Source organism: Vicugna pacos, chromosome 31 (assembly GCF_048564905.1).
Source record: "Vicugna pacos chromosome 31, VicPac4, whole genome shotgun sequence".
Taxonomy (NCBI): domain Eukaryota; kingdom Metazoa; phylum Chordata; class Mammalia; order Artiodactyla; family Camelidae; genus Vicugna; species Vicugna pacos.
In genome coordinates this window covers 26388147-26403486 of record NC_133017.1, presented here as the reverse complement: position 1 = coordinate 26403486, position 15340 = coordinate 26388147, and the positions used below count along the sequence as shown (strand labels likewise).

At 45.6% G+C, this 15340-nt stretch overlaps 1 protein-coding gene and 1 non-coding gene across 4 annotated transcripts in view; both read right to left on the bottom strand.

The window, feature by feature from the left end:
* Positions 1-1862: 1862 nt before the first annotated feature.
* Positions 1863-15340, bottom strand: part of LOC102540364 (F-box/WD repeat-containing protein 12-like) — a 33333-nt gene continuing 19855 nt past the window's right edge. For all 3 annotated transcript variants that reach the window (XM_072952417.1, XM_072952415.1, XM_072952416.1), the window contains exons 5-10: positions 14699-14908; positions 8285-8440; positions 6939-7149; positions 5684-5862; positions 5472-5599; positions 1863-2350 (exon numbers count right to left, since the gene is read on the bottom strand). In XM_072952417.1, coding sequence (XP_072808518.1) covers positions 2242-2350; positions 5472-5599; positions 5684-5862; positions 6939-7149; positions 8285-8440; positions 14699-14908 — 993 coding nt within the window. In that variant the 3' untranslated portion in view covers positions 1863-2241. The remainder of the gene's footprint in view (positions 2351-5471; positions 5600-5683; positions 5863-6938; positions 7150-8284; positions 8441-14698; positions 14909-15340) is intronic.
* TRNAD-GUC (transfer RNA aspartic acid (anticodon GUC)) lies at positions 10114-10187 on the bottom strand. Its single transcript has one exon. It is a non-coding gene; the product is annotated as a tRNA-Asp (tRNA).

Sequence of the window (15340 nt, the reverse complement as noted above, 5' to 3'; positions counted from 1 at the left end):
TTCTGGGATATTGCAGCTCTGCTGCTACCGTGAACGGGGCACCGTTCCTGTCACGTTGTGTAATTGCTAGGACACTGACTTTAACATGCAGATGGCCTGGCCACCAATCATGCAGCACTTCACTGAGTAATTCTTACTTTCTTCGGTTTCTAAAGGACACAGTACCATTTAGAAATTATGGCAAATATACCTCTTCCTGATGTTTTCAGAACTTACGTTCATTTTTAAAAAGTATTAGATTTATTAGCACCTCCCGGGCAACACTTGATTATGGTGGTGACAAAACCCTCACCTTGCTCCTAACATCAGCGAAGATGTTTCTGCTTATCATTAAGCACGTTTGCTGTACGTTTCTTTTAGATTCCCCTTATGTGTTAATAAAATTATCTTCTATCCCTATTTTATTGAGACTTCATGATTTCTATTTAATCTATCAGTTATTTTCAAGTACTTTAAATCCTGAGTGTGTGTGTGTTTCAGCTAATTTCTCTCTCTGACCCCGTTCCCCCACTGCGTTTTATACGATGCATTAGTACTTAGCCCACAAGTTTTAAAACATGAAGCAAAACTGTGATAGAACTGAGAGAGGTACACACCCCTTAGAGCTCCGACTTGGAGCCAGTTCCCAGAGCTAACAAAGACTTTGGGGTTTCTTTTCTTTTTTTTTTCCTTGTTAAAAAATATTTTAAATTATTTTTTTGTGGGGGGAGGGAATTAGGTTTACTTATTGACTTATTTTTTGGAGGTCCTGGGGACCATGGGGGATTGAACCATGCTAATCACACACTCTACCACGTGAGCTATACCCTCCCCACCCCAGGACCCTGGGTTTTCAAATATACCAGTTACGCAAGGTTAACACATTAGGGAAAGCTGGATGCAGGGCATATGGGAATCCTCTGCACTGTCTCTGCAACTTTTCCGTAAATCTGAAATTACTCCAAAATAACTCTTACCTTAGTTTTTTTTGTTGTTGTTTTTGTTTTGTTTTTTATAGTCCTAGGGTTTCTCCTTTTGGGGAAGTGACTGCATCTGGTCTTGGCTATACAGGATATGGGTGCTACATTATGCAAAAAATCGTTGTTGAAGGGCAAATACAGAAAACAGGGTATATTTGGGAGAATGCAGTAGAGAGGTTCTTACCCTTATTTTCTATTTTTGAGGAATTTTTCACCATGTGAATCTTGGTTGGGAGCAGCTGTTTCGAAACTGAAGAGGCCACTCTCTCATCCTAGACTTGATGGTGTGGACACGTGACCCAGATAAACAAATCTGACACACGCACAGACACACACACACACACGCATACACATGGAGTCTCAAAGGGTCACGTTTCCTCACGGGCAGCTGGGAAATTCTCAGATGGCAGCAGGGATGCCGGTTCAGTGACAGTGGCGGGAAGGCAGAGGCGACCACAGGCCGGAGCAGAGGGGAGAGGGTGGCGCAGCAGCAACGCCGGGCACGGCCAGCCAGGCCCCGGGGCAGACCCTGCTTTTGGCCTACCGCCCAGACAGTCCCTGGGCTCCAAGCCGCTCTGCAGCCTGCACACCGGCCCGGCGCGTGACTCTGCTCTTTCCACGAAATTCCTTTCGTGGCGTTGGTCAGCCAGCCTGCTGTTCCTATTGCTCGCAAGGAAGAGAAACCCTAACACCCAACAAACCAGCCAGGGCTTCCACGTGGACCAATTCCAGAGGCTGCACTTTCCCGAAATGCAAAACGCTTCCCCTGCAGCTATGCAGTGGGGTGCCATAAAAGTCATCTCTGCGACAGCAAGAACGATTTACCAATGTGTGTCTAAAGCACATGACCCAGACTAGGAAGATTTTGAAAAGTATTTACTTACTTAATCACACGTTGGACAACAGAAAACAATTGTGTCACCACCACAGTTCCTTAAACAGGAGCTTTCCAGTGCCCAAGGCCTTGCGTTCACTCTGCTCTGCTATGTAACCACCTGAATAACCCCGGGCAGCTGCCTGGCAGCTGGAAAATGGGCTCACGCTGGGTCAGCTAGCCTTCTGTTATATTTCATATTCTTCCTCTGAAAAAGCATGACAGTAACACCGACTTCACTGGCTTGTTGTGAGGATTTAAGACAGAGGCCACATAGCACAGTGCCTGGCCGGCAGTGTTTGAAACTTACTGTTTCCTTTCCCTTGTTAATAAAACAATCACTTCAGTCTCTGTATGCAGACCAGCCCGTCAAATGTGACAATTATCTTTTCCATCGACGCAATCATGTCAGCCACGTTGCACTTTGAAGTAATATGACCTTAGAATGCTAGTTCCAATGTTTCTGGCTTCCACACCTACAATGCTCATGCTGTCGCTTTCCACATGAGTAAATCCGCTGCAGAGGGAAGGGACAGGCTGCAGGTTAACTGGAGGGAAGGACAAATGTTTAAGCAGCAAAGCTTTCACAGGAAGATGGACTTCACCCCTGTACTTTCTCCACCCAGCCTAACCCGTCGTGTTTTACTTTGGGCTTCGACTTCAGGGCCTGCGGTCCTTTGCATCAATTAGCAAAAATCACCATGTCCTTAAGCACGATCAGTTTTGAGTCCTGACAGCAGCTGCCTGAATCAGTGATTCCAGCTATTCTAGAAACTTCTTCTGATACAAGGTGCGGGGGGGGGGGGGAGACCTAAGCCAATCTGGGCAAGTCAGCGTCATTTCTCCAGAATTTAAAATTACTGTCAATTCCCGACCAGTGTCAGTGAAGGAGGTGTAAATGCAGGGGCTAACAGGGCCATCATTCCCCACAAACATACAATGCTACTCTGTTGCACAAGAAAAAAGGGAAGTAAGTGTGTAGAGAATGAAAAGAAACAAAGAATCCAAAAAACCAGAGAAGGAACTTCTTGAGTTTCCTAGGGAAGCCCAGATTGCTTCTGAAATATTGCTACTCTGGCTTTCATGCAGTATCTTTTAGCTTAGAGGAAATTCCATGCCGACTTACTGAGTTTCTTTAAGTAGCAACTGAAGTTCTGTTCAAGTTAGACATTAGTATCAAGAGTGGAAGGTGGCAGTTTCCAGAAAACTGCAGCACTGGCTGGTCTATGTAGGGTTTGAGCAGGAGGCAGTGCAACAGCTGCTCCCTGACACGGTCAGACAGCAATGGTTCATGGTTTGTTAGCAAAGAATGCTGCACTAGCATGTGTCTTCTTTTTCTCTTTGGAGACTTCCTCTTAAATCTTTTATTCTTCAGCTGATTTTTAGTCATTTGCAGAATTGTGTAACTGTCACCATGACCTAGTTTAAGAACATGTCCGTCATCCCAGAAGATCTCTCACAGCCAACTGCAGCAAATCCCCACCCACTCCCAGCCCTGGACAGCCAGTCATGGACCTTCTATTCCCACAGACTTGCCCTTTCTAGGTGCACCGTATTAATGGAATCATTGATACATGATCTCACACATCTGGCTTCCTTCACTGGCACCATGTTTTTGCGGTTCACCCACGTTGAGTGTGTGTCAATATGCCAGTCCTTTTTATGGACGAGTAACATTCCCATGTGGACGCACCACAGTGGACTTACCCAGTTACCAGCTGAGGGACATTTATACTGTTCACGCTTTGGAGTATTTTAACTAAAGCTATTAAGAACATTCATGTACAAGTCTTTGCGTAGACGTATGTTTTCTCTCTCCTGGGGGGATGCTGCTAGGTTGCTGTTAAATTTGTGTTTAACACACCTGTTTTCTTTGGAGAATCAGAACACATATGCACAGACGGCAAGTTTTAGGAAATTGAAAAACTCAAAAAAAGTATTGTATCTTGCAGCATTCACTAAGGTGCTGGAAAAGAGAGACAAAATGCAGTCCACCATGTGGGGAACAACAGTATGGAGCAAGACTGCTGGGTTTCTGATGCCAAATGAAGTTCCCAAGGGGAAGTTACCACTCAGTCAATTACAGATTTCTGGGGGAATGTGTTATGAATTAGGAAAGGGCACAATTCAAGGCTGTAATCCATTCCAGTGTCCTGATTAACGTACATTTTTTCAGAAGATGTTTCTAAATGCGCTACTCACATTAAGAATGGTGTCATTTCAGTGAAAGGATGTGTTTACCACTCTCTAATGCAGGCAGCACAGTTTAAAACCACATGTGAAAAAGCAGTTTCTAACTGGGCTATCTGCTCACCACAGTGTGTATGATTTCAGTGAATGAATGTGTTTCAGTCTGTGCAATGCATGTCACGCAGTGTTTAAAAACACATGTAAAAGAGAAGTTTCTAAAAGTGCCACTTGCTTGCTACGTTGAGAACAGTGTTATTTCACAGGAAAGATGTTCTAACCATTCAGGAATGATGTAGAGAATTCTTTAAAGATACACGTCAAAAAGAAAAGGGAAAAAAGCCCATCTTTGAGGCCAACATCAGAACACAAACCCCTGAAGGGTGACTTGGCCAAGGCTCTGGCGACCTCCCCCGCGGCCTCTTTCCAGTAGCAACAACGTGTCTGTAGGTGCGTCTCCCTGAGAAGAGGGAGGCTGTCCTGCCACTGGAGGGAGGAAGTCGTCACTGAGGAGTCATGACTGCGGGGCGTACAACGAGGACCTCCGCCTGCCTGAGGGGCCCGCTTCGCTAAGGCCGGCCTGTGGCCAAGTGCAGACACAGCAGAGCGAGGCCCCCCTCCCGAGTGCAGTAACATACCGTGTGTTACACAGCAAAAATACAACACTTCACCGCTTGCCGTGTGGGCATGGAGCGGCATGGCTCTCAAACTCTGAAACTAGGCAGGTTTGTTGCAGAAATCTTGAATTTTAAATAATGATTGGTTTGGGGCACTAATTTTTTTCATTTAATATTGTGAGATGTTTGTCACAGGAGGTTGCACGCACCTCCTACCTCGTGGCAAGTAGGTGGCAGCTACGAGGTCAGTGATCTCAGCATAAGCAGCTGAGACAGAACATAAATCTGTGAAGCCCTGTCCACTTTGCAGGACTCACTCTGACAAGAGAAAACAAAAGCCACCCCCAAATTCTAATTCTAAGCCACAACACAAAATCTCAATCTCCCCCGACTTTTACAATATCGCCCCCACTGACCGCCACGGCCATCTGGGTCTGGTAGATGGATCTGGGAACGTGTGGGTTACGGAGGGAGGGTAAAAGCCAGGCTGCAGGGCTGGGCTCCACTGTGCATCCCTGTGGGACTTTGGGCGAAACAGCCACCTCTCTAAGCCAGTTTCATCTGTAAAAACGTGGGTGACAGTAACGGCAGGTGGCGGTTTTGCACATTGAAGGAGATAATGTAGATGATGGACAGTATCTTTTTTTTTCTTTTTTAACAGAGAAGGAAACAGAATCTGACCAGCAATTTGCCTCAGGTTCCCAGCCAGTGTGGGGCAGGCTGAGCTAAGACCCCAAGTCCCGTTCACATCCTTTCCAATGGTACCGCATACTGTGCGGAGGCCAGGAGAGGCCACTTTATAGGTAAAGTTTTAAAAAAATCAGAAGCTATTACCTGGCCCATCTGTGAGACCCACCAAGCAAATGATAGCAGCTCTTGAGGACAGGATGTTTATTGTCCTTGCTCCACAGGTAGACTCGCAAGGAGAGGTCAAAGGAGGAGGTGATGACTCGAGTCTGGCCCTTGAAATGAAAAACCAAGTGAGGCAGGGATGTGGGCCCTGAGGCCCAGGGCCATGACGCAGGCAGGCAGGGCACCACACTCACCACCCACAGGGACGTGATGGGCCTCTGGTGGTCCTGAAAGGCTGCCAGCTGCAGGCCGTGTATGGTGAAGAGCACCAGCTCCGACCCCGAAACCAGCAGGATCACCTGAGAGCCATGGCTCTTCATGAGCTGAGGAGGCATCATGGTGTCTGGCAGGAAGAAACTTGCGATCTGCTGTACTTTTTGAAATAAAAAACACACAGACTGTCACATCTTAGTAGCAGCTGGAGGTCTGGAATAGACATGCCTAAGATGATGTGGTGCAATGTGAAGAGCAATGGCTTCGTGGTTATACTTGCATCCAATCCTGACTCAAGCACTCACTCCCGTAAGTCACCCAGTCATCAGCTCTAATATACTGAGCATGATGGCTTCCGGGGGCCTTATAAAGAGTCAAGGCGACACATATGTGGCAGTGGGTGTATCTGCCACACAGTACTGCGCAGGGGTGAGGCTTCTACCCTGCTCTCTACCCTTCCCCATCTGACAGGGTGACGTAGGAGATGGCCCCATGAGAACTACAATGTTTATGACATCTGCCAAAAACTACTGTTGAAGATACTGTCTTTTACACTTGCAAAAAAATTAATTTGATCATTTCCTTATGGAGTTTAGCACCAGGAAAATAAAATTACTTCTTTTGAAAAATTCCTGCACTTGCTTATAGCAGACAAGGGATTATATTACACATCTTGTTTCTCTTTTTTCCTCGGCTGCCAGAAAGCTCAGAGTAAAATTTATGGTCAAATGAGGACATGAAAACAAATGAACACAATACAAAAGGAAAAATATTCAGGACCATAGGAAAGGCCTATAAGGATTACATGAGGTTTGGGAAATAGAGGAGGCAGGAAAGGAGAAGGATGTAGGTCTTAGTATTCTACTGGACTAAGAGCTCCTTAGGGAAGAGATAGTTGTGGCTTTGATTTATCTGTGTGTACTCAATGCTGAGAACAGTGACTTTGACAGAGTTATGAAAAGACAGGTAGGGATGAATGGAAGCAGAAAGACCAGTTGGGGGAGAAAAGTAGTCAGTAGCTCACATCTGAATCCAGGGCCACGCAAAGGGCCCAACACATGGCAAGTGCTCAACCACTCAACCAGTGTGTAAAATCCCAACAGCAGGACATCTGTTGGGTCACTATGAGTCACTGAATCATAGAAAAGAAGAGGCGCTCCAAAGGAAACATGCGAAATCTGTGCTTGAAGCTTCATAAAGCAGTGGTAGTGACAGTCTTGATATGGGGATCCTTACCCAAAATGTCCACTCTATTCCTGGTCTTCTTGGCCTCTAGTTCATAGGTGGTGACCACCAACTGCATGCCATTGTCATTTCTGTGCATCACCATTAGCCTGGCTGCCTCGGCAGGCGCCCAGCAGGCTCTGGAGGTCAGCCCGATGGGGAGAGTGGTGTAGACAGGAGGCTCGTCTTCCGATGGACACAGCAAGGACAGAGTGTGGAACACCTGGAGAAACGCCGCTGCACGGTCTCACCACTAGTGAGGGAGGGGCTCCTCCAGGCCAGGAGCACTCTGAGAGCCCTCCCCTCAGACCCGCACCCTCCGTGGCCTGACTGGGTCTCACAGGGTGGCCCGTGCCACCTGTGGACCCTCTCTTCCTGACCGCACTGTTGCCAGGGGAGCAAGGTTACTCCCAGCCCATGTCTGGCCCTGCGGGAAACATCTTGGCACACCAGTCCCAGTGAGGTTGGTGTGATGGATGAATCAAACACAGAGATTTTCTGTGTTTGAGCAGCTGCATGTCGCCATCTTGCTTTTGCCTCCAGCATCCTCCTCTATATCCTGTTCCTGTCTCCTTGCAGTCTACCTCCAGATGCCCCCTTCTCAGTCCCTGCAACTGCTTTGTTGCTGCCCACCAATCCCGGGGCCTCTCTCCTCTGGTCGCCCTCCCCAACCAGGGGCCTCCCCTGGCTTCCAGGTCCCAGCACTGCCGGTTCTGTCCTGCTCTGCTGCCACTGTCTCTTTCTCTGTCCTTCCCTGTCCACCACCCCAGCATGTCACAAGACCCTCTCCAGCTGCCTGCTTTTCACTCTGGTCTGACTTTCCAGTTCAGGCCCTGGAACTCAGACTGAACATCTCTGAGCCCATGAACTGTTGGCAGAGGCAGCCTCTCACACAGGCCAGCTGTGTGCGGGCCTCCAAATAGCGACACTTGTCCCCACTCTGGCAGCATCTCCTCCATGCCTGACCTGGACACTCTCTTCGTCACTTTTGTCCAAGCCTGTCCTCAGGCCATCAGATATCTCATGAGCATCTCCACCAGGAAGTCCTTAAGGCCTCAAACCCCTTCCAAGCTGAACACTGCCCTCTCCAGCCGAGCAGCTGGCCCCTTCCAGCCTGGGGCAACTGGAAAGAGCAGAGGCTCCGGATGCCCGTCAACTCAGCTGGTGGCCCTGAGAAGGCCATCACTTCTGTGAACAGCCACCGATGACCCACTGTCCTCCTCCTCTCGGGCTGTGGGGCTTGGTCCTACATGAGAAGCTAACCCCAAAATGCACCCCACAAGCCTAGGGCATGGGATCCACCACCCTGCGTGCACAAAGCCAGGGCCCTGAGGCAAGGGACACAGCCCACCACTGACCTTTGGGCCCAGGTCTGAGTTCTGGGTGGATGCAAACACCCACTGCCGGTCAGGAGAGCAGAGCAGACTGGGGTTGCTGGGAAACACGCTCACCCTGGAGAGCAGCTGCAGCGGGGGCACCGTCAGTGTGTAGAGCGCCCCCTCAGCGCAGGCCGCCTGCAAGCAGAGGCTGCGGTGAGCACCTGTGTCCTCGCCCAAGGGGTGGGAGGCCCCTGCTTACCTGCCTCCTCGCTGGGGCGCCAGGAAGGTTATTTTTAAATAAACGGTTTAAAATACTTTTTCAAAGATACAAGCAAGGATGAATACATTCAAACAAGGAAGTCTTCAGAGTCAACCCTCTCCCTTCTCGCTGGAGGACTCTGGGTGTGACCTGGGCGCCCCTCCTCCCCGTCACGACGAAGTAGTATTTTGCAACCTGCCTTTTCTGTTTTCACTTTGAAAACGCTCCTTGGAGCTGAGAAATCATTCCACGTCAGAGGGCGTTTTCCCACGACTTTCTACTTCCTTCGTTCTGACGGAAATGCAGGTTGCTCACCGCGAACTATGACCATTGCCATGAACTCTCCGGCATGCAAGCTCTGTGCACCAAGGCCAGGGATTCCTCCTGAGCGGCCCCAGAACTAGACGTTTTAGGTCAAGGGGTATCGCATTTAAAACTTTTAACAGGAAAAAACCCAGCAAGTTTTTCAAAAAAGCTTCAATCTACCCTCTTATTTACCATGCAGAAAAATACCTGTTTCTCCCCCTCCAACTTATCACACCAATCTTTAAAAATGTTTGCTCACCCAGTAGGTGAAATGCCTTGTTCCAAAGTCCCTCTCTCAGGGGAGGGTGTAGCTCAGTGGAAGAGTGCATGCTTAGCATGCACGTGGTCCTGGGTTCAATCCCCAGTGCCTCCATTAAAAAATAAATAAATAAATAAACCTAAGTATGCCCCCAAAAATTAATTTTAAAAAATTAAAATAAAAAAGAACAAAGTCACTTTCTCAATTACTAGTTAGGTCTCGCACCTGTCAACTGAATGAATGCGCAGCCTACAAGTTGAGAGTTCTGTTTTATTTGGCGGAAGGACTGGAGCCGGGATGACAGCCCCTCAGGTGGCTCTGAGGGACGGCTCCGGAGAGGTGGGGGAGGAGCCAGGATGTATAGGAGCTTTACAACAAAGACCAGGTAGTTGGAACAATAAAAGATCACTTGTTATCTAAAGAAACCACGCATAGCAAGTTAAAGAATGTAGTGCTTTTCTGTGGGAGGAAGCAAACATTTGGGCTCACTGAATTCATTCATTTGACAAGCATCTAGCTATCTAGGGCCATTATCTTGTCCTTGATTATTCTGAGTCCCCTCACAGTGCACCATTGTGAGTGGCTGCAGAGGCCAGGCTGCAGGCTTGTCTTCACTGGGGGGGGGGGGGTAGTGACTGATGACTTGATGGCTTCAGCATTCTTTGTTTACTGATATGGCTTGCAGTATTTTTCTGTTCACACACCTTTATATATTATTGGCCAGTTGTACTTTTTTCTATGAATTGATTACTCATATTTACCTATTTTTCTACTAGATTTCTACACTTCATATAATGATATTAATACTTTGTTAATGAAGACAGTGTCTTCTCATAATTTTTCATGTCTTAATTTTACATGGTTCAGGTGTCTTTAATATTTTAGGTAAGTCAAATCTGTGTAATTTCTCTTGATTCTAGGTTTTGTCTTGCCCAGCAAGGCCTTGCACATCCCAGATTGATTTCTTAAAAATACTTTATTTATTATTGTATTATTTATTTTATTTTGGTAGGAGGAGAGGTAATTAGGGTTGTTTATTTTTAGAGGAGGTACTGGGGATTGAACTCAGGACCTCACGCATGACAAGCATGCACTCTACCACTTGAGCTATACCCTCCATGCTCCAGACTGATTTTTAAAACCACTTATACATTCCTCAGATAATTTTATAGATTTACTTTTGACATTTAGTTTTTAATTATTCTAAATGTATTTCTATAAATGGGGTGATGTGGGATTAGCTTAGTTTTTCTTTCTTAATAGCCAAGTGTTCCATATCTTGAATAGCTTGTCCTTCACCTACTGTATCAAAAGGATATCTTCCCACAGACATTTATATATGGAACTTATTCTGGACTTTCTGTTCCAATCATTGTCTATAAAAAAAAAAACACCTGTTCTTAATGTCCAAGAAAACAAAAAACTTTAAAATGCACAGAAAATGGCTGGTAACATTCGGACAAAGTCATTAGAAGGAAAAGAAAGGTAGTGAGAAGCCAAATATTTTAGCTGACTGAACTATTCCTCCAAAGAATAACCAGGAAACGTCCGTAGCCACACTCCAACATGAGTTAAGTTTCATAAAATAAGCATTTGCAGAAAGTCAACACTCAGAACTAAAATGGACAAAAAATCAAACTGTGAAATAAGAGTTAAATTAATTCAGGAAAGATATTGAAAAAAAAAGTTATGTTACAAACTAAGATGGACGATAAACCTAAGAGAAAATACATTCTACTAAACAAATACGGACACTAAAGAAAGAAAATGGACAAGAACAAAAATGGGGAAAAGAGCTAAAAAATAATCTTAAAGTATCCAAGAAGATAAGCAAAGAAGATCTAATAAACACACAAATGAAGTTCCCACAGAGGAAAAGTTAAATAATTAACAGACTAACATTTAAAACTCATGTATAAAGAAACTTCCTTGAAATAAAAGAAAACCTGAATCTACGTACTGAAAGGGGACATATGTTCCTGGGAAAGTTGACTTTGGATGTCACCATGGACATGTCACAATAAAACTAGCAGACTTTGAATTGTTCAAAAAATCCCTTAGGTCTTTGATTTCAAAAGTCCAAGTGTCTAACAAGGGAGGTAAGGGTGGCAAGTAGACTTTTCAACAGAAACATACACAGTGAAATAATATTTTCACAAAAATTTTTTTAAAAGGCATGAGCCAGGGATTTAGTGCCCAGCCAGGCCATCCTCCAAGCCCTGAAGGCTACTGAAAGCAGTGCTAAACATGCAAGAACTGCACTCATGAGCCCTTCCTTGGGAGCTGCTTAGGTTTCATCAAACCAGAAGATACAGAGAAAAGGCCACCAAAAGACCTGGTGTGGTCATTAAATATATTAAACTGTAGATCAAGGAGCTTAAAAAAAAAGGTGGACACAATGGAAGAACAGTGTGTGAATACTGCATGTTCTCAAAAAAGTGGAAGTAATGAATTTTTTAAAATGAGAAGGGAGAAGTTTCAAAGTAGATTAACTAATTGACTGCCATGGGAGTAAAGGAACTACAAATGAAATAGTAGACAGGCCCGAATAAGGAAAAAGGAGACAGCATTAAGATCAAGAAAACCATGTGAGAAAAATACAAACCTTCCTAAATGACAAAAGATATCATTCACACCCCAGCACATGCATAAAACGGGAAGGAAACAGACGAGGAAAAAGGAGCCTCCTGACGCGCCACATCACACACCAAACATGACACAAAATGCAAGGCGGCATCACATCGTTCCATGCAAGTGGCTTAATTCACTTATTCGAATAGAAAGATTTTCAGATTGATGAACAGAAGAAAACACAACTCTATCAACAGTCAAGATACTGGATCAAAAAAAGATGGAACATGAGGGTATGCCAGGCATACAGAAATCCTAAGAAAGCAGGAGCAGGGATCCTGGTATCAGAAGAGAAGGACTCAGGTCCAAAGTAGGAAATTTAACAAAGATAAAGACCCTTTATCGCACTGAAGGCTGTAGTTCACAATGAAGAAATAATACTTAGGAATACCTAGGTACCAAACACCCCAATCTCCTTTACAAAGCAGATGCGAGAAGAAATGGAGTGAAACACATTGACAATATTAATAATGAATATTGACTCATGTATTTCAATATATCGTTATTAAATATATCATTAAATTTAAAAATAATAATACTGCTCTCAGTCTAAGACAAGCCAAACAGACAAAAAGTAAACAAACATACGACCTAAAAAACATGATTAAGAATGACTATGTTTGGACCTTTGCACTCAGTAATGGGGAACACACTGTCCTTGCAAGGGCACATGGATGTTTACAAAAATTGAACATCTGAGTCAAAAAAAAACTCAATAAATTATCTATGGGAAAGTAGTACAAACAACATTCTCTGATTACAGTGATGTAAAACTAGAAACCAGTAGCAGGATTCATTAAACAAAACAGACAAGGCACTAGCTGAGACAACCATGGAATAAATGGGAGAAAGCTCGTACCTCCGAGAAGGAACGACAGAGAGGAAACAAGTGTTCAAATAGAGGAAATTTACAGAAAAAGACCTCAAGAGAATATTCCAGACGACTGCATGCATAAAAAAATTGAAAACCGAGATAGAATGGGTAGTTTTCTAGGAAAATACAACATATCAAAATTGATCTCAGCAGATAGACCAGTTTCCACAGAAGACACAGAAGAAGCCACCCCACAGACAGTGTCCAGCACGAGATGATGTCAAAGATTAAAAACCACGTAATTTCAATGTAGCTTAAATTGTTCCAAGGAATTAAAAAGGAGGAAAAATGTTCAGGTTCCGTGGTTGAAGAAAGCAGAGCTTTTCTGTGTAAACCTGATAAAGAAAACTCCAAAACAAAAACCACAGGCCGGTCTCACACATGTAGATCCAAAAACCTAATAAGATGTCAGCATTTAGACTACCTCAGTACATTAAAAACAAGTGTATGGATCACATAATATTTTAAAAATCCATTATTTCACCGTAACTATTGACCTAAGGAGAAAAATCCTGTAATTATATGCTGAAAAAGCCTTTCACAAAATTCAACATCCAATACTGATTTTAAAAATCCAATGTTTAAACAGGCATTGATGGCTGTTTTGTAACATTCCTGAAGCCGGCACCCTACTGTGGTCAGCTAGAGGAGAAACGGCCGCCAGGTGCCGCTAGCTCGTTAAACCTGTGACGGAGGTACTAGCCAGAACAGTCAGACAAAAGAAAACGACTAACTGCCTGAGGCTTGGGAACAGTAAATATCGCTACCTATGCATGATACAGTGTGTACCTGAAACAACCCAAGACAATCAATGATAAAATAAATGCAAACCGTGGAATCTAATAAGATGACAAGATGTAAAATTAGCATCAACAGCCTTCATTTATTCAAATAGTATCCACTTAGAAAAGGAGCAGAAAATATTTTCACGTCGCAATGGAAAAGCAACAAATAATAAAATGCTGTGAAATACATTTAACAAGAACTACATAAAACTTTTTATTTATTTATTTAAAAATTTATGTATTTATTTACTTTTGATGGAGGTACTGGGGATTGAAGCCAGGACCACGTGCATGCTAAGCACATGCTCTACCACTGAGCTATTACCTCCCCTCCTTCTACCAGTCTCTTTAGAGTCAGCCCAACCCACTTCCCTCCCCAGGGACCACTGCTCTGCTTTCTGACTGCAGACTGGCTCTGCTGGTACTGGGATCTCCCATAAAAGGAATCATACGATAGCTATGCACTCCTCTGTGTCTCGCTTCTTTTGTTCAGCCTGTTTCTGAGCTTCATCCCGGTTGTCACATACATCCAGTCTGTTCCTTTCCCGAGCTGAGTAATAGTCCGCTGCATGCATATAGCATTTTTATAAATCCAGTCACCTGGTGGCAAGCACTTGGGCTGCCTCCCATCTGGGCTGTTACTACTAAATCTCCTGGAAACATTCATGTGCGTTAGTTCTGTTTACACAGGAAACAGTTCTTGGATGTCTGCTCACCCTGATACTTGGGAAGCCAGCTTGCTCACACTTTCAAAGGCCTCCTTCCCTCTAGGAGGAGGATACTGCCTCCAGGTGACAGCCACTTCCTCAATTTGAAAGCTCACACCCCCTTTCAGTGTTTCTTTCTGGGCAAATGCTCCCTCCCAATGCCTAAGAATGATGCCCAGCAATGGAAAGCCTTGAGCATCTCAGGCAAACGCTTGCATTGTGCCCAACATGCCTCAGTTTTTCTTTGAAGGGGCCCCTGCTGGGACTTGAAAACAGGGAACAAAGGATGCAAAGTGAGAAGGAACTGCAAAGAGACAAAAGACTCTGAGCAAGACCAGGAGACAGGAAAGCAGGGGCATGTGGACGGAAAAAGTGTGGGCAGCCCATAGAGTTGGACCTCACTGTGAGGGAAAGCAAAGGGCTGCAGAGATGGGGCTAAGGAGCAGGCTGCCAGTGTGTGAGAACCACAGTGGGGAGGCAAGGAGGAGCTGGGGCGCACTGAGTGGGAGAATAATGTGGTCACTTGGTCTGCCACACAGAGCACCTCGCTTGAGATGCCGCTGTGGTGGTCTGGTGCCAGTGTCCACAGACCCTGGGAAACAGCAGAGGCTCCTGCAAGCCAGGTCACTCACCAGCAGGAGGGGGCCCTCCGGAATGTCACAGGCCTCCAAGGCAGACAAGTACGTAGGCAGGGAGAAGGAGGCCCACTCACACCCGTCCTCTGCTTTCCAGACTTTGATTAGGCCCCGCTCATCCACAGTGACAACCAGCTGCAGCCGAGGGTAGGTCACCAGATTCACCAGAGCAGCAGGCTGCAGAGGGCTTGACCAGATCTGCGTGCCCTGCGTAACAATAAAAATTAATACCACAACTTACAGAGGGCCCATTTGTTTCATAAACACTTACTATCTTTGTTCATTCAACCATCCCCCAGTGCACACTAGGGATGGGCAGGTATGAACGGTGCAGTCCCTCTCCCCACAGGATGCACAGCGTGGTAGGGAACACAACACAGAAGTGGTGTCCCTCCAGAGGAGACAGGTGTGTCATGGAGGAGAGCAGTGGCAGAGCACGGGGTGGGGGGGGGCTGCCTGGGAGACACGGGCTGGGACAGGGCTACACGTAGAGAAGAGCGTCCACGGGGAGCATCCCCCTCAGTCCTCAGGGAGCCCAGTCTACAGACAAGCTAACTGGGGCTTGCAGATGTCAACACCTTCTGTCACATGCCTGCAGGTGCCCTGCCCAGAAGACCCCCTTCCCCATGGTGTGCCCAG